The sequence below is a fragment of the Chiloscyllium plagiosum genome, unplaced genomic scaffold (genome assembly GCF_037043375.1).
Source record: "Chiloscyllium plagiosum isolate Xiang-an unplaced genomic scaffold, Cpla_swu_hap1 HiC_scaffold_14, whole genome shotgun sequence".
Classification (NCBI taxonomy): domain Eukaryota; kingdom Metazoa; phylum Chordata; class Chondrichthyes; order Orectolobiformes; family Hemiscylliidae; genus Chiloscyllium; species Chiloscyllium plagiosum.
In genome coordinates, this window is record NW_028270152.1 from 38,726,189 (window position 1) to 38,752,261 (window position 26,073).

Consider the following 26,073-nt stretch of genomic DNA (forward strand, 5'->3'; position numbering starts at 1 on the left):
GTGGAGAAGGATATGGAAGGTAGAGAATGTGGAGAAACAAATAGTGACATCTTGAAAAATGTTCATAGTACAGAGGAAGAGGTGCTGAACGTTTTAAAATGGATAAAAGGTGGATTAATCCCCAGGACCTGATCAGGAATACCTAAGAACTCTGTGTGAAGTTAGGGAAGCAATTACTGAGTCCCTTGCTGAGATATTTGTTTTATCCATAGCCACAGGTGAGCTGCTGGAAGACTGGAGGTTGGCTAACGTGGTGCCACTATTTAAGGAAGGTGATAAGGTAAAGCTAGGGAACCATAGACCGGTGAGCCTGAGATCAGTGGTAGGCAAGCTGTTGGAGGAAATCCTGAGAGACTGGATTTACATGTATTTGGAAAGGCAAGGACTGATTAGGGATAGTCAACATAGTTTTGTGCATGGGAAATCAGGTCTCACTAACTTTTTTGAGTTTTTTGAAGTTGTAACGAAGAGGATTGATGAGTGCAGAGAAGTGGAAGTGATCTATATGGACTTCAGTAAGGCATTTGACAAGGTTCCTCATGATAGACTGGTTAGCAAGGTTAGATCATTCGGAATAGTGGGAGAACTAGCCATTTGGATACAGAACTGCTTCAAAAGGTAGAAGACAGAGGATGATGGTGAAGGGTTGCTTTTCAGACTGGAGACCTGTGACCAGTGGTGTGCCACAAAGATCGGTGCTGAGTCCACTGCTTTTTGTCATTTATATAAATGATTTGGATGTGAATAAAGAAGGTATAGTTAGTAAGTTGGAGGTGTAGGGACAGCGAACAAAGTTACCTCAGATTACAATGGGATCTTGATCAGATGGGCCAATGGGCCAAGGACTGGCAGATGGAGTTTAATTTAGATAAACGTGAGGTGCTGCATTTTGGAAAGGCAAATCTGAGCAGGACTTAGGCGCTTAATGGGAAGATCCTGGGGAGTGTTGCTGAACAAAGAAACCTTGGAGTGCAGGTTTGTAGATCCTTGAAAGTGGAGTCGTAGGTAGACAGGATAGTGAAGGCGGCGTTTGGTATGCTTCCCTTTATTGGTCAGTGCATTGAGTATAGGAGATGTTGCAGCTGGACAGGACATAGATTTGGCCACTTTTGGAATACTGCATGCAATTCTAGTCTCCCTGCTATAGGAAGAATGTTGTGAATCTTGAAAAAGTTCAGAAAAGACTTACAGGGATGTTGCCAGGGTTGGAGGGTTTGAGCTATCGGGAGACTCTGAATACACTGGGGCTGTTTTCCCTGGAGCATTAGAGGCTGAGGGGTAATCTCATAGAGGTTTTATAAAATCATGAGAGGCATGAATAGGGTAAATAGACAAGGTCTTTTCCCGGGGTGAGAGAGTCCAAAACTAGAGGGCATAGGTAATCTAAGGGGTACCTTTTTCACACAGGGGATGGTGCGTGTTTGGAAAGAGCTGTCAGAGGAAGTGGTGGAGGCTGGTACAATGACAACATTTAAAAGGCACCTGAATGGGTATGTGAGTAGGAAATGCTTAAAGGGACATGGGCCAAATGCTGGCAAATGGGACTAGATTAATTTAGAATATCAGATTATCATGGCTGAGTTGGACAGAAGGATCGGGTTCCATGCTGTTTCTCTTTATGACTCGAATAGTATGTGACTATTAAAGCAATTTACTTCAGTTTGAGGAATTTGTTGAACAGTATAGATTCAATAGTATCACATTATCCAGATGATCATAGGTTTTATATATTCAGGTCCAGAGATTAAGACAACTCTTATGAAATACCAAGAAATAAAGGAAAGCTCAAACCTTGTCATGTTGTCACTCTGACCCACACCTCTCAAGGCTGACATCAAAATGGTTGCAGAGCTGTTGAATGGAAGAAAGTATAAGGTAACATTGACAACAAGTAGTGCAACATCAGCAACTTTTCCAGCAAGTGTCACAATAATAATAACATCCAGAATGACTCTCAGGACCAGAGACAACACCCGTGTCACCTTTGCAGAATGTCAACTCACCACTGACAGCCACAACAATAAGTATGCCTGATAGATAGCCAGCATCTTACCACCTAAGAGACAGCACGAGCATTAAGAAAACTGTATATTCAATGTACCTAGACTCTGGAGTTTCCAGCACTTCCATCCTTAGTTATTTCAATGCCATTCATAATTTAATTCATAGCATAAATTCTATAAACTCGAAATATAGACAGCTTCAGCTGGAGTTGAGAGAACAGAATCTAGCACTGGAGTTTCTCACCACTAAAACAGGAAATCCCCTAGTCCAGGAAGAGAAATGCAACTAGTTTTTTGACAACAATTGGCAAAAAACCTGATGACTTCTACAAATTTTCTTCATTTATTCATGGAATAAGGGTGTCGCTGGCTGGGCCAGCATTCATTGTTCATCCTTAGTTGCCCTGAGAAGGTGATGGTCAATTACCTTCTGAAACTGCTGCAGTCTGTGTAGTGTATGTACATTCACAATGTCAATAGGAAGTTATTCATTCAATGGAAGTCATTAATTAAACACAGTTTTGCATAATGAATGGAACTTAATTTTCTAACAGTTAAACAGATTAATGCCTTACATGAGGAAAGGGTGTCACTAAATTGTATCCAATTGATAGAAACCTAAATACAGTGTGCTTTCATTTCAAAGCATTGATCATAAAAAAAATCATAACTCACACGACCTACAAACTGGTCAGACATTATCTTAACAGCTAGCAGATTATCAGCATCACTTGAATGAAACACAATTACAAGGTTTCACAGTTACTGCTTATTAAACTTAATGCAGAAAATGGTATAAATCAAGAGGCTACTTTTTGCCTACAGTGAAGGGAGAACACCGGCCTAAGCCAAGAAAAATTAAGAGAGTAAATGCAGGGAATACACTGTACTTTCCCCATTCACCATCAACATCAAAATAGATTTTTGTTTTGAATGTAGATTCAGTCAAATACGACAACATCCTTGATATATTAAACCAATAAACTCTTTAAGATTCCGATCAACCTGCTGTGAATTTCTAGATATTTTCGTTTTTGTACATCCACCATTAGCAGTTTTTTTGCTTTGAATTTCACCTGAGACAATAGTGTAGTGACAAGTAATTCAGCACATCTTCTATTGTCCCCAAGGTGACAGTGACCATGTTCTAAACAATAGAACATGCATGTTAGCTGAGATCGACTGCTTAATTTGTCTAGCATTTGAAACTCATGAAATATACAACATTGAACATTGCAGTAAGAACTGAACAGAAATTCAAAATTTTATTTTGCAGCACAGTGGTTAGCACTGCTGCCTCACAGCACCAAGCACTCAGGCTCAACTCCACCCTGGGGCAACTGTCTGTGTGGAGTTTGCATGTTCTCCTCATGTCTGTGTGGTTTTCCTCTGGGTGCTCCTGTTTCCTCCCACAGTCCAAACATTTGCAGGTTAGGTAGATTGGCCGTGCTAAATTGTCAGTGTCCAGGGATGTGCAGGCTAGGTGGATTAGTCATGGAAAATGCAGGACTACAGGGATAGAGTTGGTGGGTGGGATGCTCTTCGCAGGATTGGTGTGGACTTGATGGGCCAAATGGCTGACTTCCACGTTGTGGGGATTCTATGAGAGTGGATAAAATTTAACCAAAGAATTTATTGCTCACAATATATTTTTGAAGTAACTTTCACACACAAATGGACATAATCTTTGTTGCATTGTTGTATTGGAAGCTATATACAGATTAGTTGAATTATTTCAGCTGATACTTTATTAAGAGAACCACAGCGATAAGAGTAAATCTGTTGCACTATACAGTCTGTTCTGCTATAACGCGGTAGTTGTGTTCTTGTGCGAGCTTGTGTTATAGAAAATCACAGGGCCTATGGGAAAAACAGGATTGAGGCAAACCACCAAAAATAGTAGTTAGCCTAACACAAATGATAGTACAGTCTAAGTAAATGTTAAAATCATATATTTTAATGACATAATAATATAAATTTAACACTTAAAGGGCTTTCTGAGTTTGCTGAGTTACAGTACTGTATTAGGACAGCATCATTACTTTCAGGTGCAGTTCTGGGTGCAGGGTTACAATGAAAGGAATTATTTAGTCCAGAAGTGGATGCTTGACTCATTGTCCTCGGACTGTTTCTTGGGGCTTGGCTTAAAAAAGGCATCTAGCTTTTGCTGCTTTGCCAACTTTCTTCTTTCATGAAGAAGCTGTTTGTAGCGTGCCAGATAAGACTTTATGCCATGAACTGCTATCCTACTTGATTCTGCATTATAGTCATTGTCTAAGAACTGCTATTGTTTCTCAACTTCCCACAGGATAGAAGAAAAAGAGAAGTGGAAAGTTCTCATGGTACTGCATCCTGGACTTTGTTATCTTCATCTCGAGCTTTGATTTCCCCCACAGCAACAAGTTGTTATAGATCAGTCTCCAATTAGTCAAATCCAACCTGCATTGCAAGAACACAATGTTCTTTGATTGCTGGAAGCTCCTCTGATGGTTCAATGCCTTTGAAAATCATGAAGAAAATCTGGGAGAAGCTTCCACCAAACTGCTGGGAGCAGTCTTACTGACAGCACCCCAGCCTCCACAATGATGTCAATAGCACTCTTAATCTTAAAGCTCTTCTGAAATTGAAGAACTCTATCCTCATTATCCCCCTTAGTAGCTGAAATCAGCTTCCTGAATGCGTGCCTTAAATAATGCAGTTTTTAAAGCTGCTATTGCACCCTGGTCCATAGGATGAATGACAGAGGTTGTGCTCAGAGGTAGAAATAGCACTTTGATGTTTTCAGAAAGCTCACCAATGATAGGAAGATGGCTTGGTGCATTGTCCAGAAGGAGGAGAATCATGAAATCCAAATCTTTTCTTCTGCAATAATTTCTAAAAACATCCTCAAAAACATCAACAATAAGCCCAGAAAAAATTTGCCCATTATCTAACCTCTTTTGCTTGACCTGAAGTAAACACCTAGAGTGGACTTAAGGTAACCAGGGATGGAATTGTGTAATAGCCAAAGGGAGTTTGTGTTTTAAAAAAATCATTTCCCAATTCACCAATCCTACTACAGCCAGATCATGTTGACGAAGTCTGCATTATAGCAGAATGACCTGTATCCACTAATTTGTAAGGTAATACACCACGGGATTTAAAATCTTTTGCAGATAACATACTTGGATATCCCTTTACAGCTTTTGATGCATCCAAATACGTCTTAAATTTATTATCTAACACAGTTGAAACACTTTGAGATACTAGTATATAGGTTGTAGAGTATTGTTTACAACTGTTCTCACATCTTTCTGGGTCCATTCCATTATGATAGGGCTTGATAAAATATCATGTACATGGTTTACAATATGAAAAAAAATGCATTCACAAATCCAATAATAATCCAGCATTGTTCAGCATAATGTCACACTCTTGATGATTAACGGCCTTTCCTTGAAGCTGCGTTGTACGTGTCACCCTGAACCTGCTGGAACCCGTTTCTATTGTGCTCCATTGTGCATGATGAGAATCCACTAGAACAAATCAGAACATCTTATACAGCTAAAACTGTAACAGCAAAAGCTTTAACACAGATGAGCCATTTCCAGATAACAATGCAGAACTAGAATTGTTTTGGAAACAATTGATTCCTTGTGAATCATGTCACATACTAAACAGTCTACAATCCCGATATTTATAAAATCATTATGTTGGTTTATTAATGTGAAAGCTATCAGTAATTATTGATCTAATTATATGTCTATCTAAACAATAAAAATATTGAAGAACAAATATTTTCTGTTCAAAATATTGCCTGTAATCAAAGTCAAACAACTGCTTTAAGATTTTAAAAGTCTTTCATACAGTAAAGAATGACATAGTTGAATTTACAATGTAACAAACACATGAAGTAATTGCAAACATAGTTGAATGCAATTAATCACTAAACGTTTGATGGCGGGTTTATCAATGGCTTAATGAGAATAAAATATCACTTAATGTTGTCATAAATCACACAACCCAGAAGAACCAAAGTTTAATGAACATTAATTGTATTGTTAGCCAATCCATCAGATCGTATGAGTTGTGGGTGTGTATATGTAAAAACAGGTTGGCCTTATTGTGATGTTTGACATCATTAATTATGATGCTTCTTATCCAGGCTTCAAACAAGGAAGACAGGCTCTTGCGGTGCAGTGGAAGTGTCCCTAATGCTGAGACTGGAGATATGGGTTCAAGTCCCACTGTGCCAGCGTATATAATAACATCTATGAACAGGTTGATCAGAAAATATCTAGGGTTACTGATAAACATGGAATCTCAATCCTTCATTTCTCCTCGTTGAGCAGGGACAACAGGCTCACAGTACTACTGGATTAGAGTGGTGCTGGAAAAGCACAGCAGCATCCAAGGAGCAGGAAAATCGACGTTTCGGGCAAAAGCCCTTCATCAGGAATAGAGCACTACTACTGTATTGCCATACTGTTTAGATTAGATTCCCTGCATTTTTAGGCTAAAATCCCTACAGTGTGGAAACAGGCCCTTCAGCCCAATAAGTCCACACCGACCCGCTGAAGAGCAACCCACCCAGACGCACCTCCCTCTGACTAATGCACCTAACACCATAGAAAATTTAGCATGACCAGTCCACCTGACCTGCACATCTTTGAATTGTGGGAGGAAGCCAGAACACCCGGCACAGACACGGAGAGAATATGCAAACTCCACACAGACAGTTGCCCAAAGCCGAAATTGAACCTGGGTCCCTGGCACTGTGAGGCTGCAGTGCTAACCACTGAGCCACCGTGCCACACCATTTAGCACAGACACAAAGGTTATTGTTTTTTTTTCCAACAGAGCTGTACACTTGTCCAAATGCACTGGCTTGGATGGGGGCAACCGTGCACCAAGCTAGTATGGTTTGGTGTTGTTGCCTGCTCTGCAGGTCATTGGAGGAGGTCCTATCTCTAAATTACCCATACAGCTGGACATCCAGGTCCCTATCTGCCAAACACAGTACCAAATTCCCCTTGCCTGCCATCTCCAACGAAAGTGGCAAGAACTGTGCAAGTCAATTCCAGACTGAATGTTTGCCCAAGTGCACAACAGTACCAGGGATGCCAATCAACTCTGGGATATCAGACAGTGGTAAGTTCCTCCCAGAATGGTATGTGGTTAAACAGGGCTAGACTCAGACAAGGGGAAGGGTAGATAAGTGAGCAGAGTAGATAGTTAATGGACAAATTTCATGCAATACAGAGAGAAAATGCATTATGCCTCTCGTGGTTAAAAACCCTCCAAAATCCCTAAGCAACTCATTAAAAATAAGAAAGATTCAGCCCTGGGTCATTTAAGATGATACTATACTGGGTGCAAAATGCATTTTGTAACCATTTCAATTCACAAAAGTTGTGCTTATTTTAACTTCTTTTAATCCTGGAAATGCATAGATGGTTCACTAGAGAATTCTCAAAGTTATCTATTGTATACAGATACTTTGCTTTCCTTGCACCATTGTGCACCTCGAAGCACAGGGGGAACTCACTGGGGTACACAATGTAGATGATGAAATGGTGGTCTTGATGCATCTACAAAGGCTTTTCCATTTCCTTTCATGCATCATGAAGAAAAGCATTCTTTGCAATCCTTGGTTATGAATGCTAATCAATGTCATATGATCTGAGCAGAGGGAGACACTTGCACATGTCTAACCAAATCATCCTGTTTGAACAATAATGGGCCTATGAACAACTACCTTATCAACTTAATGTTATCTTTCTTCTTACCACATATTCAACAGTTGTTCTCTTCAAGTGTTTTGTCCAGGATTGAATTTTCTTTAAAAAAATCAACTGATCGATATAGCAACAGGCTGCTTTCAAAAATATGTTGCTTAAAACTCTCATTTGTTTTTGGTTTTGTTCTTGGGATATGGGCATTGTTTGTCAGAAAGGATTCTTTCTCAGCCTCTGGGATTCTAGGACATGGGAGACAGGGAAAATAGCTTTGATGATAATCAGCCAGGATCTACAATAGCAAAGCACGCAAGGGCTATTTGGCGTACTCCTGCTCCTGTTTTGGTCAGTTTCAATAGCAAGGCTGAAAATGTGTTGCTGGAAAAGCGCAGCAGGTCAGGCAGCATCCAAGGAGCAGGAGAATCGACATTTCGGGCATGAGCCCTTCTTCGGCTCATGCCCGAAACGTCGATTCTCCTGCTCCTTGGATGCTGCCTGACCTGCTGCGCTTTTCCAGCAACACATTTTCAGCTCTGATCTCCAGCATCTGCAGTCCTCACTTTCTCCTAGTTTCAATAGCAAAGCCAATATCTGTTGCCCATTCCTGATGACCCTTGAGAGGGTGGTGGTGAGCTACTTCCTTGAACTATACGTGGTGTAGATATATCAATAGCACTGTCAGGACAAGAGGTGCAAACTACAGCAAGCAATAAATCCAACTTGGGGAATTGTAAAATGCGCTGAGAAAATCAGGGGGCTGATCGAAAAATAATTCTCTCTAATTTTGTGGTGGGTGTATGCGCAAGATTCCCAGAAAGACAATTTGGTGAGAGCTGTCCAAATTGATTTCACTTAGAATTCTTATCAGTGACAGAAGACTACCTGGCTAGATATGACCACAGATAAAAGAATCAAATGACAGTATGTTAATGCACCACACCAGTCTAAAGTCTAGAATATTTCAAAGAAAGGAAGACGTTTCGATTTTCACAACTTCCAATACATTCCAAAATAATTCGGAGCTCAATGAAACAGCTCTGAAGTGCAGACTCTAATGTAAAATAGGGAAACGCACCAGTTGCTTTCATAAACAAAAGTGTCTAAGAGCAATGAAAGTAGTGTTCCTGTGATGTTAATTGAGTAATAAATATTATCTAGGAGACCAGAAGAACTTTCATGCTTTTATTTGAAAGCACAGGTGATTATTTTCAATCTGAGACAACATATTGGATTTTATCTAACAACGCACTGTTCTCTCAATTGTCCACTTGAGTATCACAGACAAACGCTACCAGGGCCAATATTGGCCCTTTACAATAGGCAATTTCCCACTCTTCAACAATATTGGAAGCAATTCTGGTGACATATATACTTTCCAGTCTTCTTCACATCACTAATTAGCTGAAAAAAATGCTGATGACAAAATTATCACACTTCTAAGAGTGTGTTCACATTTAGCAAATTGCATTTTAAAATTTTGTCTCGATGAGGAAGGTTCCCTGATGTTGTAAGGGTTAGTCAAAATAAACTTTTGTTCTCAAGCTGTTAAAAAACTCTACAAATACTTTTACCAAGAAAGGTGAAAAAATATTCCAATCCTTATTTGAACCCTACACATTTAGTTGTTCTCATTAGGTTTACAGCAAGATGCATCATCCCAAATTTAGTCACTGCCTGTATTTACAAAGAAGTCTATGCCTACCACGAACAGTGTTGATTCCATTTTGGGGCATTGACTTTTAGAAAAAGTTGATATTTTGAGTGCAGGAATTTATCTAGCTACTTCAATGAGGTATGTTCATAACCTTATCTAGTCTACCTGTGTATGTCATAGGGGCAGTGGTACATATTGTTCTTCTCTAGTGGAAGGAAATTGAACTTTATGTGCTCTCTTAATCACTCCTTCTCCCTTTTCCCACCAGCATCACCACTACCCCAAACACAGGTACATCCAAAATGATCCACCTGTTTCAAAAAACCAAGGATTACCTGAACAACTTTGACAGGGAGTAATTTTGTTGTTGCATCATTTTTAGTCTTTGAGTCAGTGTCAGGAACCTCTTTATTTAGGCTGTACCCAAGAGGTTTCACAACTACTAATGAGGATGTCATCATGGAATGTTAGTTTAGAACTGTCAATCTCAGTTGTGAATGCTAATGAAATAAGTCACTGGAAAGATAGCACACAATAAATATTTTTAGACAATGGAAGCAGTGTCATAGAGTGATAGAGTTATAAAGATAAACTGCACGGAAACAGACCCTTCGGTCCAACCTGTCCATGCCGACCAGATATCCCAACCCAATCTAGTCCCACCTGCCAGCACCCGGCCCATATCCCTCCAAATCCTTCTTATTCATATACCCATCCGGATGCCTTTTAAATGTTGCAATTGTACCAGACTCCACCACATCCTCTGGCAGCTCATTCCATACATGTACGACCCTCCGCTTGAAAAAGTTGCCCCTTAAGTCTCTTTTATATCTTTCCCCTCTCACCCTAAACCTATGCCCTCTAGTTCTGGACTCCCCGACCCAGGGTAAAAACATTGTCTATGTGCCATATGCATGCCTCTCAAGATTTTATAAACCTCTATAAGATCACCCCTCAGCATCCGACGCTCCAGGGAAAACAGCCCCAGCCTGTTCAGCCTCTCCCCTGTAGCCCAAATCCGCCAACCCTGGCAACATCCTTGTCAATCTTTTCTGAAACATTTCAAGTTTCACAACATCCTTCCGATACGAAGGAGGCCAGAATTGCACGCAATATTCCAACAGTGGCCTAATCAATGTCCTGTACAGCCGCAACATGACCTCCCAACTCCTGTACTCAATACTCTGACCAATAAAGGAAAGTATACCAAACACCTTCTTCACTATCCTATCTACCTGTGACTCCACTTTCAAGTAGCTATGAACCTGCACTCCAAGGTGTCTTTGTTCAGCAACACTCCCTAGGACCTTACCATTAAGTGTATTAGTCCTGCTAAGATTTGCTTTCCCAAAATACAGCGTCCCGCATTTATCTAAACTAAATTCTATCTGCTACTTCTCAGCCCACTGGCCCATCTGATCAAGATCCTGTTGTAATCTGAGGTAGCCTTCTTCACTGCCCACTACACCTCCAATTTTGGTGTCACCTGCAACTTACTAACTATACTTCTTATATAAATGATTTGGATGTGAGCATAAATGACGAAAAGATCCTTGTGGCACTCCACTGGTCACAGGCCTCCAGTCTGAAAAACAACCGTCTACGACCACCCTCTGTCTTCTACCTTTGAGCCAGTTCTGTAACCAAATGGCTAGTTCTCTCTGTATTCTGTGAGATCTAACCTTGCCAAACAGTCTCTCATGGGGAACCTTGTTGAACACCTTACTGAAGTCCATATAGATCACATCTACTGCTCTGCCTTCATCAATCCTCTTTGTTACTTCTCCAAAAAACTCAATCAAGTTTGAGAGACATGATTTCCCACGCACAAAACCATTTTAATTATCCCCAATCAGTCCTTGACTTTCCAAATATATGCACATCCTGTCCCTTAATCCTCCAACTTGCCCACCACTGACATCAGGCTCACTGGTCTAAAGTTCCTTGTCCTTACCAACTTTCTTCAACAGTGATACCACATTAACCAACCTCCAGGCTTCCGGCAATATTATCGACAATACAAATATTTCAGTAAGAGGCCCAGCAATCATTTCCCTAGCGTCCCACAGAGTTCTAGGGTACACCTGATCACGTCCTGGGGATTTATCCACCTTAATACCTTCCTCCTCTGTAATATGGACATTTTTCAAAACGTCATCATCTATTTCCCTACATTCTATATCTTCCATGTACTTCTTCACAATAAATACTGTTGAAAAATGCTTGTTTAGTATCTCCCGCATCTCCTTAACTCTATTTGCCAAAGCTATGCATTTCAAATTCTTCCTAAAATAGGCACTTGTGGATTTGTTAATTCCATGCACTCAACTGAACGAGAATTTGTAGCACGTTGGTTTTTAGAGTGCTGATGGCTCAGAAATTTTTAAAAATAAAACAGAAAGTCATATCATAACATAAACAACAATCTTTGGAGTACTTCAAAACAAAGATGACTGATGTTACATTTGGAATGACAATGCTGGACTTACTCGGGAAAACAATGGTAACTATGGGTGAATTTCATGCTTTGACAAACATTTCAAGTTAGCGGAAAACTCCATTCATCGATTTGTTGTTGAAGATGACTGAGGTACTATGTAAATCAAATCTGCAGAACTTCAAAAATGTTTGCTATTTAATGTGATAAGAACAAGGTCAGGAATCTCTCTTTATGGTTCAGTAAATTTAGCTAGCAATCTTCCTGCTTTACGAGAGTCTGTTACTCGTTGGAGGGAACCCAGAAGGGTGAGGAATGTATTTTGGAGCTTTAAAATTATTTGAAACTAGAAAATTAATATTCAGATGACTCATCCACTTCCCCTGTGTGCAGAGCAGTTTTAAATCCAAAATTCCAATAATGTGAATATTGTTGGAAACTGGACATTTTACGAGTTAACACTAAAATGAACAAACATTCACAAATACTTCCTTTGCTTTCTTTTCAGTTGTACAATGTAGTCTTACATGCCCAGTGTTATTGAGCAAAACAACTCACTAAAGGAAACCTCACTGAATAGCCAAAACTGTTACTATAACAACGGTAACAATAATCTCAAAGCTCAAATGAATATGAAATGAGATAGTGAAGAGTCCTAATCCAGCTGTATGCCAGTGTTGATGAAGAGGAAAGTTATTGGTAAAATCTCAAAAGATTACATTTGGGACACCTTTATGGTAAAAACCTTCAGATATTTGCGATTTCTACCAGAATCTGTTGTTATAGAGCATGCACAACTACTAAAATAATGTCAGAAGCCTGTTTCAATATTTGTGATCTGAATTGACTCAGGAAAACTTGAAATGACTGATTTTAGAGAGAGTCTTTAAAACAACTCTAATTGAACCAAGTTCCAACTTCAAAACCAGATCATTCCTGATTTATCGATGATGAATCTGGTAAAACAGAAGTAGTTGCTTCTTCATTTCAGTTTACTTCAAAAACGCTGCATCATTCACTCATCGAAGAACTGATAATAACATGATTAATCATTTAATTGTTCATTTAAAGTTGCAGTGTTTTCTCACAAGCTGCTTCAATAATTCCTGGCAGTTTCTCCCAGTAACTGTCAATGCAGTAAACACATTCAGACTGAAGCACAGATGTGGTGTCATGTCATTCCACTGAGAGTTTACAAATGCAGTTGGCCTAATTATACAGAACACAGTCATCGAATTGAAAATCTCTTCCATTAGTTTTCTTGGCTTAATCATTTTTCCTTAAACTCTTCTCTCACGTTATGGGTTCAGTCCCAAACTGTGGTGGAGACCATCTACACTTAGTCTAAACAAAGTTAAAAATCACAACACCAAGTTATAGTCCAACAGGTTTATTTGGAAGCACTAGCTTTTGAAGCACTGCTTCTTCATCAGGTGGCTGTGGAGCAGAATCATACGACACATAATTGATAGCAACAGGATTGCAGTGTCATGGAATGTAATATTAAACAAATGTGGCTGGAGTCTTTCATCTTTTAGAAAGGTCATGTTAATTTCGGTTCCTTCATATGTAAATCCCAGAACTTTTTTAAAGTTACATTCTCAAGATAGCTTTTAACAATAGGTATCATCTCAGTTCAGATAATGCAGTGAAGGTGTGAGGTTAAAGTCTGTCTGTGTCCTAATGTTAGGTCAGACTGATTCTATTTCTAAAGTGGGATTTACAGAATTTTACAAGGATTTATGCAGTTTTTGAGCAAAATAAAATGTAACTCTGCAAGTACAAATTCACCTCACAAACGTGTGTGTGTGTGTGTCTGTAGTGGTGGTGGTGGGGGTGAGTATCTGTGAGAGTGTGTGGATGTGTGTGTAGGGTCCATCTGTGAGTGAGAGTGTGGGGGTTGTATGGGTCTGTAGGAGTGAGTGAGTGTCTGCGTGTGAGAGCGAGAGAGAGAGAGAGCGAGAGAGAGAGAGAGAGAGACAGACAGACAGACAGACAGACAGAGAGAGTGTATAGTGCAGTGGGGTCACCTGTTGTATGAGATGAACCCAGGGTCCTGGTTGAGGCTGTCCCCATGGGTACTAAGCTTGCCTATCAGCCTCTGCTCGGCCACTTTTCGCTGCTGCCTGTCCCGAAGTACACCTTGGAAGATGGTCACCCAAAGGTCCGAGGCTAAACGTCCCAGACGGCTGAAGTGTTCCCCGACTGGAAGGGAATACTCCTGCCTGGTGATTGGTGTGTAGTGTCCATTCATCTGTTGCCGCAGCCTCTGTTCGATCTCGCCAATGTACTAAGCCTCAGGATATCCTTGCCTGCAGCGTATGAGATAGGCAATGTTGGCCAAGTCACATAGTGCTTGCTGTGTACATAGTGGGTGGTGTCCCCACGTGTAATGGTGGTGTCCATGTCGACACTCTGACATGGCTTGCAGCGTCTGCCGTGACAGGGTCGTATAGTGTTGCCCTGAAAGCCAGGCAGTTTGTTGCAAACAATGAGGTTTGAGGTTTGGTGGTTGCTTATAGGCAAGAATTGGAGGCATGAGGAACGCCTTGGCGAGGTGCTCATCCTTATCGATAATGTGCTGTAGGCTGTGAAGAGTTTTTTGGCTTCCCGGGAAGTGCTGAACAACGAAGAGTAACCTATCGGTTGCAGCTCATATCTGGCTCCTGAGGAGGTCATTACGGTTTCTTGCTGTGGCACGTCAGAACTGGTGGTCAATGAGTTGAGTCTCATACTCCATTCTTATGAGGGCATCCTTGAGCACTTCCAAGTGTCTGTTATGTTCCTCCTCATCTAAACTGATCCTGTGTATGTGTAAGGCTTGTCCGGAGGGGCTAGCTGTTTTAATATATCCGTGGATTTGCAGTACAGTGAGGGGCTAAGGGGCCCATCCTTAATGGAGATGCAGATGTCCAAGAATGAGACAGATATTAAAAAGCAGTCCATGGTGAGTCTGATGTGGGATGAAACTTATTGATATCCCTGTGTAGTTGTTACAGTGACTCCTCACCACAGTCCAGAGGAAGAAAATGTTGTCAATATATCTGGTGTATAGTGCTGGTTGGAGGTCCTGCATAGAAACTCTGTTCAAACCTGTGCACGAACATGCTGGCATATTGGGGTGCAAATTTGGTCCCCATGGCTGTTCCATGTGTCTGGGTGAAGAAATGGTTGTCAAAGGTGAAGGGGATGAGTTGTAGGACAGTGCTTGGAGATTAGCAGTTGTTGGTATTGAGTACTAAGCCTGTTGCCATGATGCCATCTTCGTGGGGGATGCTGGTGTAGAGTGCTGACACATCCATTGTGATAAGGAATGTTCCTGGTTCCACTGGTCTGTGGGTGCTGGGTTTCTGTAGCGTTGTGACAGAAGGGGGCGGCTCCTGTGCAATGGATTTCAAAATGCCTTCGACATAGCCAGAGAGGTTCTCACACCGAGTCCCATTGCCTGATACGATGGGACGTCATGGTGTGTTGGCTTTGTGTACCTTTGGAAGGCAGTAGAAGTTGCCTCTGTGAAAACTAAGTGGGATGAGGGTGAGTAGGGAATTCTGAACGAGTGGATCAAAAGTTTCAATCAATGTTTTTAGTTCACGGGTAATGCTCTATGGTTGGATCAGCTGGTAGTTGCCTGTAGTGTTCCTGGTTGTTCAGTTGTCGGTACACTTCTAAACAGTAATTTTAAGATGACAAAGGGATCTTCATCAATTGGGCTAATGGGCTAAGGAGTGGCAGATGGAATTTAATTTTGATAAATGCAAGGTATTACATTTTGGTAAGATGAACAAGGGCAGAACTCATACAGTTAATGGTTGAACCTTTGGGAGTGTTGTCAAACAGGGACACCCAGGGGTTCAGATACATAGTTCTTTGAAATCTACATCACAGGTATGCAGGATATATCAAGGAGACGTTTAACATGCTTGTCTTCATTGCTAAGACCATTAAGTGTTGGGATTGGGAGGTCATGTTGCGGTTGTACAGGACATTGATGAGGCCATCTTTGGAGTGCTGTGTACAGTTTTGATTGCCTTGCAATAGGATGGATATTATTAAATTAGAGAGGTTGCAGAAAAGATTTACTAGGATGTTACTGCGACTGGAGGATTTGACTAATAGGGGTAGGCTGGTTAGGCTGGGACTTTTACACTGGAGTGGAGGTGGTTGAGGGGTGATCTTGCAAAGGTTTATAAAATCATGAGGGGCATAAAGGTCTTTCCCTTTGCATTGAGGAATACAAAATTAGAGGGATTATTTTTAAGGTGAGGAGAGAAAGTTTTAAAAAGGACCTGAGGGGCAACTTTTTCACACAGAAGGTGCTTTGCATGTGGAATGAACTGCCAGAGGAAGTGGTAGATGCAGGTTCAGTTATAACATTTAAAAGACATTTGGTCAGGTACATGAATAGGGAAGGTTCAGAGGAATACTGGCCAAAAGCAGGCAAATGGTTTAGTTTGGGAAACTTGATTGACATAGACGTGTTAGACCTAAGAGTCCATTTCCATGCTGTATGACTCAATGACTCTCCCAGATTGTCCTCAAACCTCAAGGAATGCAGGACTAATGTCTCAGGTGGTGTTAGGACAATCCAAAAGAATGTAGAAATACAGTTTGCAACTGAAACATACCTCTCTAACCATTGCAATGGTAATAACTGATTTTCCTGAGCTTCCCCTTTCCTACCTCAACCTCTGCCCTTTCCTTGCTTTGTTCTGTTCTAACTTATAGCGTCATATCTGTAACTTTTTCTGGTTCTGATGACAAATCATCAATCTACAATCTTAACCGTTCTTCTCTCTCCACACATTCTGACTGGCTTGCTGAGTATTTGCAGAAATTTCTCTATCACTTCGACTTTGAAAATCTGCACAGTGTTGCTTTCCAGAATTAAAACTCCCACCCAGCCATGATCATACAGGCCTGTCAGAAACGAAGACCAAAGGCAACAATCAGTGGAGTCCCACTCAGGGGCTTTCACATTGCCTGATGGCATTTGTCCAGAATACAAAGCTGGAGCCCATAAAATTTGATATTGGAAGTGGTATCTAAAATCAAAGATTGACCCGAGTGGTTTAGCACTTGAAATTACAGTAAATGTTGAATATAGGTTTTTAAAATGTAGTTTCTCCCCAAAACTCTTCACTTTATGCCCTTTCCCAACTTCAAAACCTGTCTCTTCAATTGTGTAAGATTTATCTTTCTGGTTCTTTAACTGTTGATTTGCTTTATTATGAAAGAACTGTGTATAAAACTGTCAAGAGGCTTTTGCTTCACGTATTTTACTACAATTGTGTTTCATTAGATCAAAGGGGAAGGTAGGCCTGAATGCATAAGGACATCAAATATGCTTGGTCCTCAGGTCCTCAAGGATTCCTACTTTGGAACTGAGCTTTTTTTCTGCTTCAGTTTTGATTCAGATGAGTGTCATAACTTTTGCAAAATGAAGGTAAATGATGAAATCTCCAGGAACACATTTAACGATAGGTAGCAACCTTCAGGAGACTGTATATCAATCAAATTTGGAGGATGGGATTGTGACAGTCAATCATATGGTGAATCTGATTCTTATATAAGCACACAGGTACTTTGGATGGGAATTAGTGATAACGATCAGTGCTGGGTCAAGTTACGAATGAAAGGAGAATCGAATTAATGAAGTAGGGTTCCTCTTGGTCACTTCAAACAGAAAGCAAATGTTATGGGCCTTATGAGTGACTTATTTAGTCATTCCACCCCTTCAATCAGGAACATGAATCAAAACTAACTTTTCCACTTAGCATCTCCCTAATTATTTTAGTTCATAAATGCATTTAAGAAAATCTTAGGTTCAATCCTCGCCATATGCCAAATACAATAATGGAGTGTTATATTTAGGGTCAGCAATTCTATTCTAATAGGATTACTAGTTCAGAGACAAAGACTTTCCTGTACAAGGATGCCTCTATTGCTTCTTATTTTTGTGGTCTATCTCAACTCAAGGAGTGAGACTGCTATAACATGTGGAAACTGTGATAATTTCTCTCTCTTAAATCCTCCCTTCTGAACATGCGTGTATACCATTATTCAAACATCCAATGACAAAAAGTAGGATTAAACCAAAAACAGCACTTCCACTATATAAAAAAAGCAGTTTGGAACACAACAGAGGAGTTTTATTTGAAACATTTGTTGCACATAACAATGTTTGCTCACATTGTTAAGAGATAACTGTCTTTGCAATTTTAAGTGTTACCTTTTAATTTTAATTTTGCTCCAGGTCCACTAATGTTATGGAGCTCTAAATATTTAAATTGATTGAAGTGGACTCAGATGAATATCTGTAATCCAGATATTCAGACAATTTCAAATTCCACGTATGTTTCTCATTTGTAATCATATTCTATGCCAGAGTGATAAAATGATTAAAATACTGGCTTAACTTTCAGTTACACAGTTCCAGGAAATATTGTGACTAAATAATTTCAAGCAGCTTCTCACACAAATGTTCAACTATTTCTACACCCTCAAATGTGACTGTATGCTCACTTCTTCCCATCAACAATACACTCATATGTAAAATAATAATGTTCAGAATAATATTTAACCATCCAAGTTCCATTCAAAAAAGACTTTTTGCAATATTTTGCTGTTGTACTATGGGCTTTCATCTGAACATTCTCTGACACCAAGGTTAATCAGAGTCTGGAATGGTTGTAGCAGACTCTGCTATTTAAAGCTCAGATTTTGAAATTTCAAAATGTATACAGTCTGGACAGTTATAGTGGATTTGTAAATAATTTTCTTCTCGTGTTCACACCATTCAGTTCCACAGCATAACAATTAGCATCATTAACTCCATGACAAACAATTGCTGTACACACAAACCACAGGTGAGGGCAACCTAAGATTGGACACAGCATCAAATTAGATTCTGAAATCAAGCAACCACCCTCAATCAAGACCCAAGGACCAAACAAACTAGCTCAATCTTCAAGTACACACCAGTGTCAGTTGACTAAGTTAATAGTACAACATTGCACTTTAGAGTGAGGTAGTTACTGGATCAAGCCAGGATCATTACTGGAAATAAAGGTAAAACATTAAACTGAGGTCTTGTAAACATTTTCACTAGGTGTAAAAAGATCTCATGGCACATTTTGGAGAGTGAGACACAATAAGTTTCATAAATTATATGGCTACATGAAAACTCATACAAAATCATTTCAAGTTCTTCTGAAGTTTTTTGTATGAAACAGCAGAGTTAAGGGAGAATAATCAAAAGCAGTTTACTGTTAAGAACATCCATACAAAATCAAGCCAGAGATGTACTGAACGTTGAGAGATGATCATTGCAAATCAGAAGTATTATACAAATAATCGAGTTTTATCAACGTGAGAACTGTGGCTCTACTTTTGTGAGTCGACCTCTGAATAAAATGCAGGAAAAATTGCATTTCTTTGGCAGCAGATGGGACAAGTGTAGACATAAGGCACTATGACATGTAACTTAATGCTTATAAAAGCAAATGGAACATACGAAGCTGTCTAAATGATTACCTCCTGTTCCACATTTACATTATCTTAATAATTTGGTCCTTCATATTATTAGGGGAGAAATAACTTACAATCAAATTTTGAATTTTCATCACATTCTGTATGTCAGTGGACAAGTAATTCAGGAGGCCCAAACTAATAATGTAGTCAGCTCCAAACCCATCATGGCATTTTGAGAATTTAAATTCAGTTTAAAGAAAAAAAACAAATTAAACTGATAACAGTAAAAGCAACCAAGCTAAACTCATAGATACACAAATCCATACCAAATTGTTTAGAACATTTTTCCACTGCCCTGTTTATATAACCACAACTTCCCGCTGTTGCTGAGATCCTAATCAAAATATCACTCCAGCCAGCTTCTCTACTTTCAATATTCTATCTACTTGAGAATTTCAAAACTCCTGTCCTTCCGATATCAGTTTGGTATGGAAGACACACCAGTTCTCAGTGCCCAGTGAACTGACTTCAAGACCCACATACTCACTTTCAAATTTTCTAAGAACTCAGGCTACTGAAGGAGGAGGAGAGAGTGAGGACTGCAGATGCTGGAGATCAGAGTCGTGTGTGTGTTGCTGGAAAAGCACAGCAGGTCAGGCCATATCCAAGGAGCAGGGGAATCAATGTTTTGGGCATAAGCCCTTCATCAGAAATGGGCTGATGAAGGGCTTATGCCAGCAACATTGATTCTCCTGCTCCTTGAATGCTGCCTGACTTCCTGTTCTTTTCCAGCAACACACTCTCAACCCAGGGAACAGAAGAAGTCATACCAGACTCAAAACCTTAACTCCAGAGAGAGAAACATCCAGCATTGTGCGTGTTTAATCTTGCCAAGTGAGGAAGGCTTCCAATTACCCAAATCTGGAGAAAACTGGGGGAGGCACAGATGTGGGCATGCAGGTGGCATCTGAAAGCCACCCTCTGCTCTTGCCTTCGACCACCTCTCCCTGTAATCCAAAGCCCATGAGGAGCAAAAGAAAAAACCTTACATTCACCCCATTAGCTACCCCAAGGAATACACCTTGACCATTGCTCTTTGAAGCCCAGAAGCTGCCAGCCTCTACTTGATCAGTAGTTAATGGGAAGCTGGGCTGCCATAGTCAAAGTCTGTGATCAACCAAAATACTTAACGTTTGTCTGGCAGCTCGTAACAAATTGACTGGTTCATGATCAAGCAAGCTTTTTTTGTATTGGGCAGTGACAGGTTAGTCGACACCTAACATGCGCACCCCATCATTAATCTGAAAAAAGGAAAACCACAGCCATATTTTTCATTTCCCTGCTGTCCTACTTACTGCTTCCTGTACTGCCATCACTCCACTGTCAGCTCTTTTTGCTGTCTCCTCCATTGAAATCTACTGCATTGCATTCCTTTAGGCCATATCTTGTGTCTCTCTCCTCAACCCAGTTAACTCTTTCTTTTCTGCTCTGCATCCAGATTTCTTCCTTGTTAAGTACTCAAAAGACAATTTCTTTACCACAAGATGCATATACATAAAGGCCGATTGTTGTTGTGGAAGGGAGATAAAAGGAAGTTTTAACGTTAATTTATGCAGGTCAGGAAATTCAATTTATGGCAAATAAACTACATCGTAGTTTCATCACCATATTCCAATAATTGAAAATGTGCTGAGCAGAATCTTTAAAAGACATTTCAGCAAGAGAAGATTGACAACCCAGGCCAGGCTCTCTTGCCAATCCCAGGAAGTGAGAGTTTATGCCCAGCTATTGTTTAATAACAAAGCCTTGGTCAAAAGTTCATTTGTTATACCACTGAGTTTTGCCAAAACCAATTTATCAGTTTTGCCTCCAGTCAAGTATATTAAGCTGTGCACAATATCACAATGCAAAGTCACAGACACACTATTTTAAAGAAAACACAAAATTAGAGCGTTTGACTTACAAGGTGGAACCCAGCACATGCACCTCACATATTGACCCTGCACACCCTGCTCTGGATGTGATAGACGGGATTGGATGCAGGAAACAGCTGGGAAGGGGCAGGAATGCATGAATGGGATGGGGTGGGTCAGTATATATAGGTGAGGAAGGGGGACAGAATTGGTGGAAAGGGCAGCAGAATGGGAAGCTGGGCAGATTGGGAGGTGTGGAATGGGGAATGGGTGACAGGAGTAAATGAAAGAAATGATATGGGTGTGGCATGAGGGAGAGTTTATGGGAAAGATAGATGGTATGGGAGTTAAAAGACGTACAATTGCAATAAAGATACTATTTTCATCACAAATATTTAATGGGTCTGCAAATTTTTAAAAAAGTATGTTTCCAACTGAAACAGTATCGATAGCTGAACAAATAGAGAATGAAACTTTATCCATTAAGCAGATTTAATTGAATAACATGAATATCTACTAAACTGACAATTATCATTTCCAATATTCATTTCTTTTTTACAGATATGAATTCTCATTTTAACAAATACTTGCAAATTATTTCATTCCTCCTACATAATTCATTTTGATTATTCATATCTGAGAATATTGTATCTTCCCTCAAACAGATCTCACATGAATCATGCTTAGGTTCCCTTCCTTCACAATATCTAGTACAAAGTTATAATAATTTGAGGGATCCACAAACATTGGTGTTGATGTCTGCAGTATCTGCATCAATAACATGCTGTACACTTCAATATGAATGTGATTATTACTGTTACATTGCTTTATATTGACTATTATATTGCCTATATTGACTACAGAGGGTGGTGTGCATAGTCCAGGCCATCACGGGAGCCAAATTTCTATCCATGGACTCCATTTACACAGCTCGCTGATGTGGAAAGGTAGACAGGCAGTAGTCTGGAAGAACACAGCAAGCCAGGAAGCATCAGGGGTGGAGAAGTCAATGTTTTGAGTGCAACCCTTCTTCAGGACTGAGGGTGGGTGTAAGGGGAGCTGCCAATAGGCAGAAAACCTATTTTCTACACCTTTTGAAGAGTCTTCACAGCGGTACAAACTTGGTTAAAGACAAACAAACTGCTGGAATCCCAGGTAGACAAGCAGGAGGCTGGGAGAACACAGCACTGCCAACAGCATCAAAGACCTTTTGCACCCCAGTAATAATCTCCTACAATCTCTTCCATCAGGCAGAAGATACAGAAGCCTGAACAGAAGCATCAGTAAGTCAAAGACAGCTTCTTCCCAGCTGTTATTGGACTACTGAATGGACTTTCTAGCCTCAAATAATGCTGATCTTGCTAACGTTGATCTCTCTTGTATGCACTGTATAATGTTACCTGTATGACTCTGTCTAAACCTTTTGTTCTGTACACCCTTGCTTGCTATGATCTGCCTGTACTGCTCGTAAACAAAACCTTTCACCTTACTTCGGTACACATGGTAATAAATAAATCAATATTGTGCTCTTAACATAAAATGTCCCAAAATGCTTCATTATTAAACACAACTTGACACTGAGGCACTTCAGAGATATTAAGGCAGATGGCTAGAGCCTTTGTCAAAGAGGTCAGTTTTGTGGTGTGTCTCAAAGGAGAAAAGCAAGCTAGAGATGGAGGTGGAGAGGCTTAAGGAGGAACTTCCAGTGCATTGAACTAAAGACACAATCAGCAATGAATATAAAGAATGCTCAAAAGGCTAGATTGAGGAGTACAGATAGCTGAGATCTGTAGAGTTGGTGGAGATTACATTGATGGGGCGGGGCAAAACTGTGGAGAGATTTGAAACCAAGGGTGAGGATTTTAAAACCAATATGTTCCTCACTAAGATGTCAGTGAGGGCAGGGTTAATGGGTGAAGAGACCTTGCTGTGGAATCAAATACCATCAGCAGAGTATTGGATGACCTCATATTAATGGAGGGTGCAATAAAGGAGGCTAAGCAGGAGTGCAATTTAGGAATAATTACCCCTGGATCTAACAAAGATACGCATGAGGGACTCGACAGATGAGCTGATGCAGGTCTCACATAAAATTTTACTCAAAGCAAGTGCGATTGAGAAAATCAACCATTATGGAATATGGCGGTCAGTGCATTGAGTTGGGTGGTCATGTTGCAACTGTACTGGACATTGGTTAGGCCGCTGTGGAATATTGCTTTCGATTCCAGTCTTCCTCCTATAGAAAGGATGCTGTGAAACTTGAAAGGGTTCAGAAAAGATTTACAAGGATATTGCCAGGGTTGATGGGTTTGAGCTATGGCAAGAGACTGGGACAATTTTCCCTGGAGCATTGGAGGCTGAGGGGTGACATTAATAGAGGTTTATAAAATCTTCAGGGACATGGATAGAGTGAATAGCCAAGGTCTTTTCCCCAGGTCAGAGGAGTCCAAAACTAGTGGGCATAGGTTTAAGGTGAGAGGGGAAAGATTTAAAAGGGATCTTTGGAGCAACATTTTCACGCAGAGGATGGTGCGCTATGGAATGATCTGCCAGGGGAAATGGTGGAGGCTCGTGCAATTACAACTTTTCAAAGGCATCAGGGTGTGTACAGTAGTGCCCCCTTCCCACGGGGGATACGTTTTCCAAAATCTACCGCGGAAGTCAAAACCAGGAATAGGTGCGATACCATTCATTTTAATGGGAAACGTACCTTCCCAGCAGCCTCCTGGTCCCTGGTTCTGGAACATTCCCTATAATATGTTCAGGTCGCTGTAAACGGTGGGTAACTGAAACTGCAGAAACCGGACACGTGGGTCACTGAGTATATGAATAGGAAATGTTGAGAGGGATATAGGCTAAATGCTAGTAAATGGAACCAGATTACTTCAGAATATCTGATCAGCATGAACAAGTTGAACTGAAGTGTCTGTTCCGGTACTGGTCATCTCTATGACTCTACGGAATTTGAATTCAATAAAAATCTGGAATTATTACAGAGCAACCTTGAAATCTGTACATCTAGCTGCTGCACACTGTACCCTCAGTACACATTTACAATTCATTTCTTTCGGTTAAAGTGTCACTAGATTTCTGCTTTCAATTAGGTTTTCTTTTTTGAATTTAGTGAAGCGTGGAAACAAGTCACCTCAGCAAAATACTAATGATTAACACAAAACAGGGTCCCTTCAAAGCACAGGGAACCTTGTATTTTATGCTCTGAAACTGAAATTGATCATTTGAACAGTTTCCTCAAGTTCCACATATGCATTACTTGAGTGAACGCGTCTGAGTTTCCCAGTCAAAATGTACCTAAATTCCGGATGAACACAGAGCCCGGGTAGCACCAGGCAGTCATGGAATTACATTGGGAATGATGCCTGGATGAAGGGAGAACAGGGTCTTGTTCAAGGCATGATGTTACAATGTTGCTGGCAATGATCGCCAGCCAATTCTAGGCTGAAGGCAGTTCCTACGCTCAGCCAGTCATATGATCCAGGCTGGAGAGCAGCTCCAACAGCAATGACAGAGAGACACAGCGAAAGGAGAAGCCCGGCCCACATCAGCAACAATCGAGCAAACTGTTTTCAGCAACATGTCGTGATGTCACCCTCAGTCAGTCCTAACGGGTTGAGTAATGCCTTGTTTTAAAGTTAACTGACAGCAAGCAGCCAGACTGGCTCGGCTACATTTTACTGAATGTCATTGAGACTGAAAGAAGCGAACTACCTGGAAACGTCATGCTGGGAGTCTACAGTTTGCATGTGATGGGTCCCAGAGGCTGGGAGAAAAACCAGAAGATTTCAATCAGCCCGGCTCCCGCTCGTTTCTACAAGGCCCGCCTGCACGAAACTTCCGACAGGAATTCAAACTTTTACGTTCACCTTCGACTGGAACCGACCGCCGTGTTTTAAGCCACTTCCCTTCTTCCGAACCTGGGAGATAGACTGCGCCTTGGTATTGGTTTGACGCCTTGTCCATTCCCCCGGAGCGCAGTCCCGCCCACTGCCGCTGACACCTCCCAGAGTCCAACTTCATGCAAGTTGGTAAAGTCTAAAAACTGAGCCCTTGCACACCCACAAAGGTTGCAAAGGCATAAACAAAACCTGCTGAACTCCTTCCAGCACTACCACGATTGCAAACTTATAACGATGCAGTATTCAGGGCTTCTTTTGTGCACGCAGAATATTTTGTTTTTGTTTTACATCAGTGCAGTCATCCACACAGCGCAAACTCTCCCAGATATTGCAAACCGTTTACAACTACAAAACAAAAGATTGTGGAAAAACAATTAAACAAAGAAAAGCCGCAATATTATTCTGTCGTTCAGCCTTTCTGAAGTTGTTCTGTGTGATCCATTCAGCCGTTTGCACAATCCTGAATTATTCCATTTCTGTTAAATTTTGTAAATAAAGGTGGGACCAGCGGCAGATTCACATCCATGTGTCCATGAACCTGACTCAATGGTTTGGACTTCATTGTCCAGATTTTTATTAACTTTGATTCAAGCAAGAACCTGATGAAGGAGCAGCGCTCCGAAAGCTAGTGCTTCCAAATAAACCTGTTGGACTATAACCTGGTGTTATGTGATTTTTGACTTGATTCATATACACCTTTAGTTTGGATAGGGTCCTGTTAGAGAAAGTACCTAAAAAGAACTAGAGGCGAGGGAACAGAAGTAGCACCACCACCCTCTGTCTTCTACCTTTGAGCCAGTTCTTTATCCAAATGACTATCTCTCCCTGTATTCCATGAGATCTAACCTTGCTAACCAGTCTCCCATGGAGAACCTTGTCAAATGCCTTCGTGAAGTCCATATAGATCACGCCCACTGCTCTGCTCTCATCAATCCTCTTTGTTACTTTTTCAAAAAACTCAATCA

At 40.6% G+C, this 26,073-nt stretch overlaps 1 protein-coding gene across 3 annotated transcripts in view; it reads right to left on the reverse strand.

Annotated features, from left to right (window-relative positions):
* arhgef3 (Rho guanine nucleotide exchange factor 3) overlaps positions 1–25,363 on the reverse strand; it is a 334,927-nt gene extending 309,564 nt beyond the window's left edge. The window contains exons 1-2 of one of the 3 annotated variants that reach the window (XM_087994320.1): positions 24,921–25,363; positions 1,792–1,851 (exon numbers count right to left, since the gene is read on the reverse strand). In XM_087994320.1, the coding sequence (XP_087850446.1) occupies positions 1,792–1,851; positions 24,921–24,955 (95 nt within the window). In that variant the 5' untranslated portion in view covers positions 24,956–25,363. The remainder of the gene's footprint in view (positions 1–1,791; positions 1,852–24,920) is intronic. The other 2 variants (XM_043708105.2, XM_087994321.1) reach the window with 2 other exon arrangements.
* Positions 25,364–26,073: the final 710 nt, after the last annotated feature.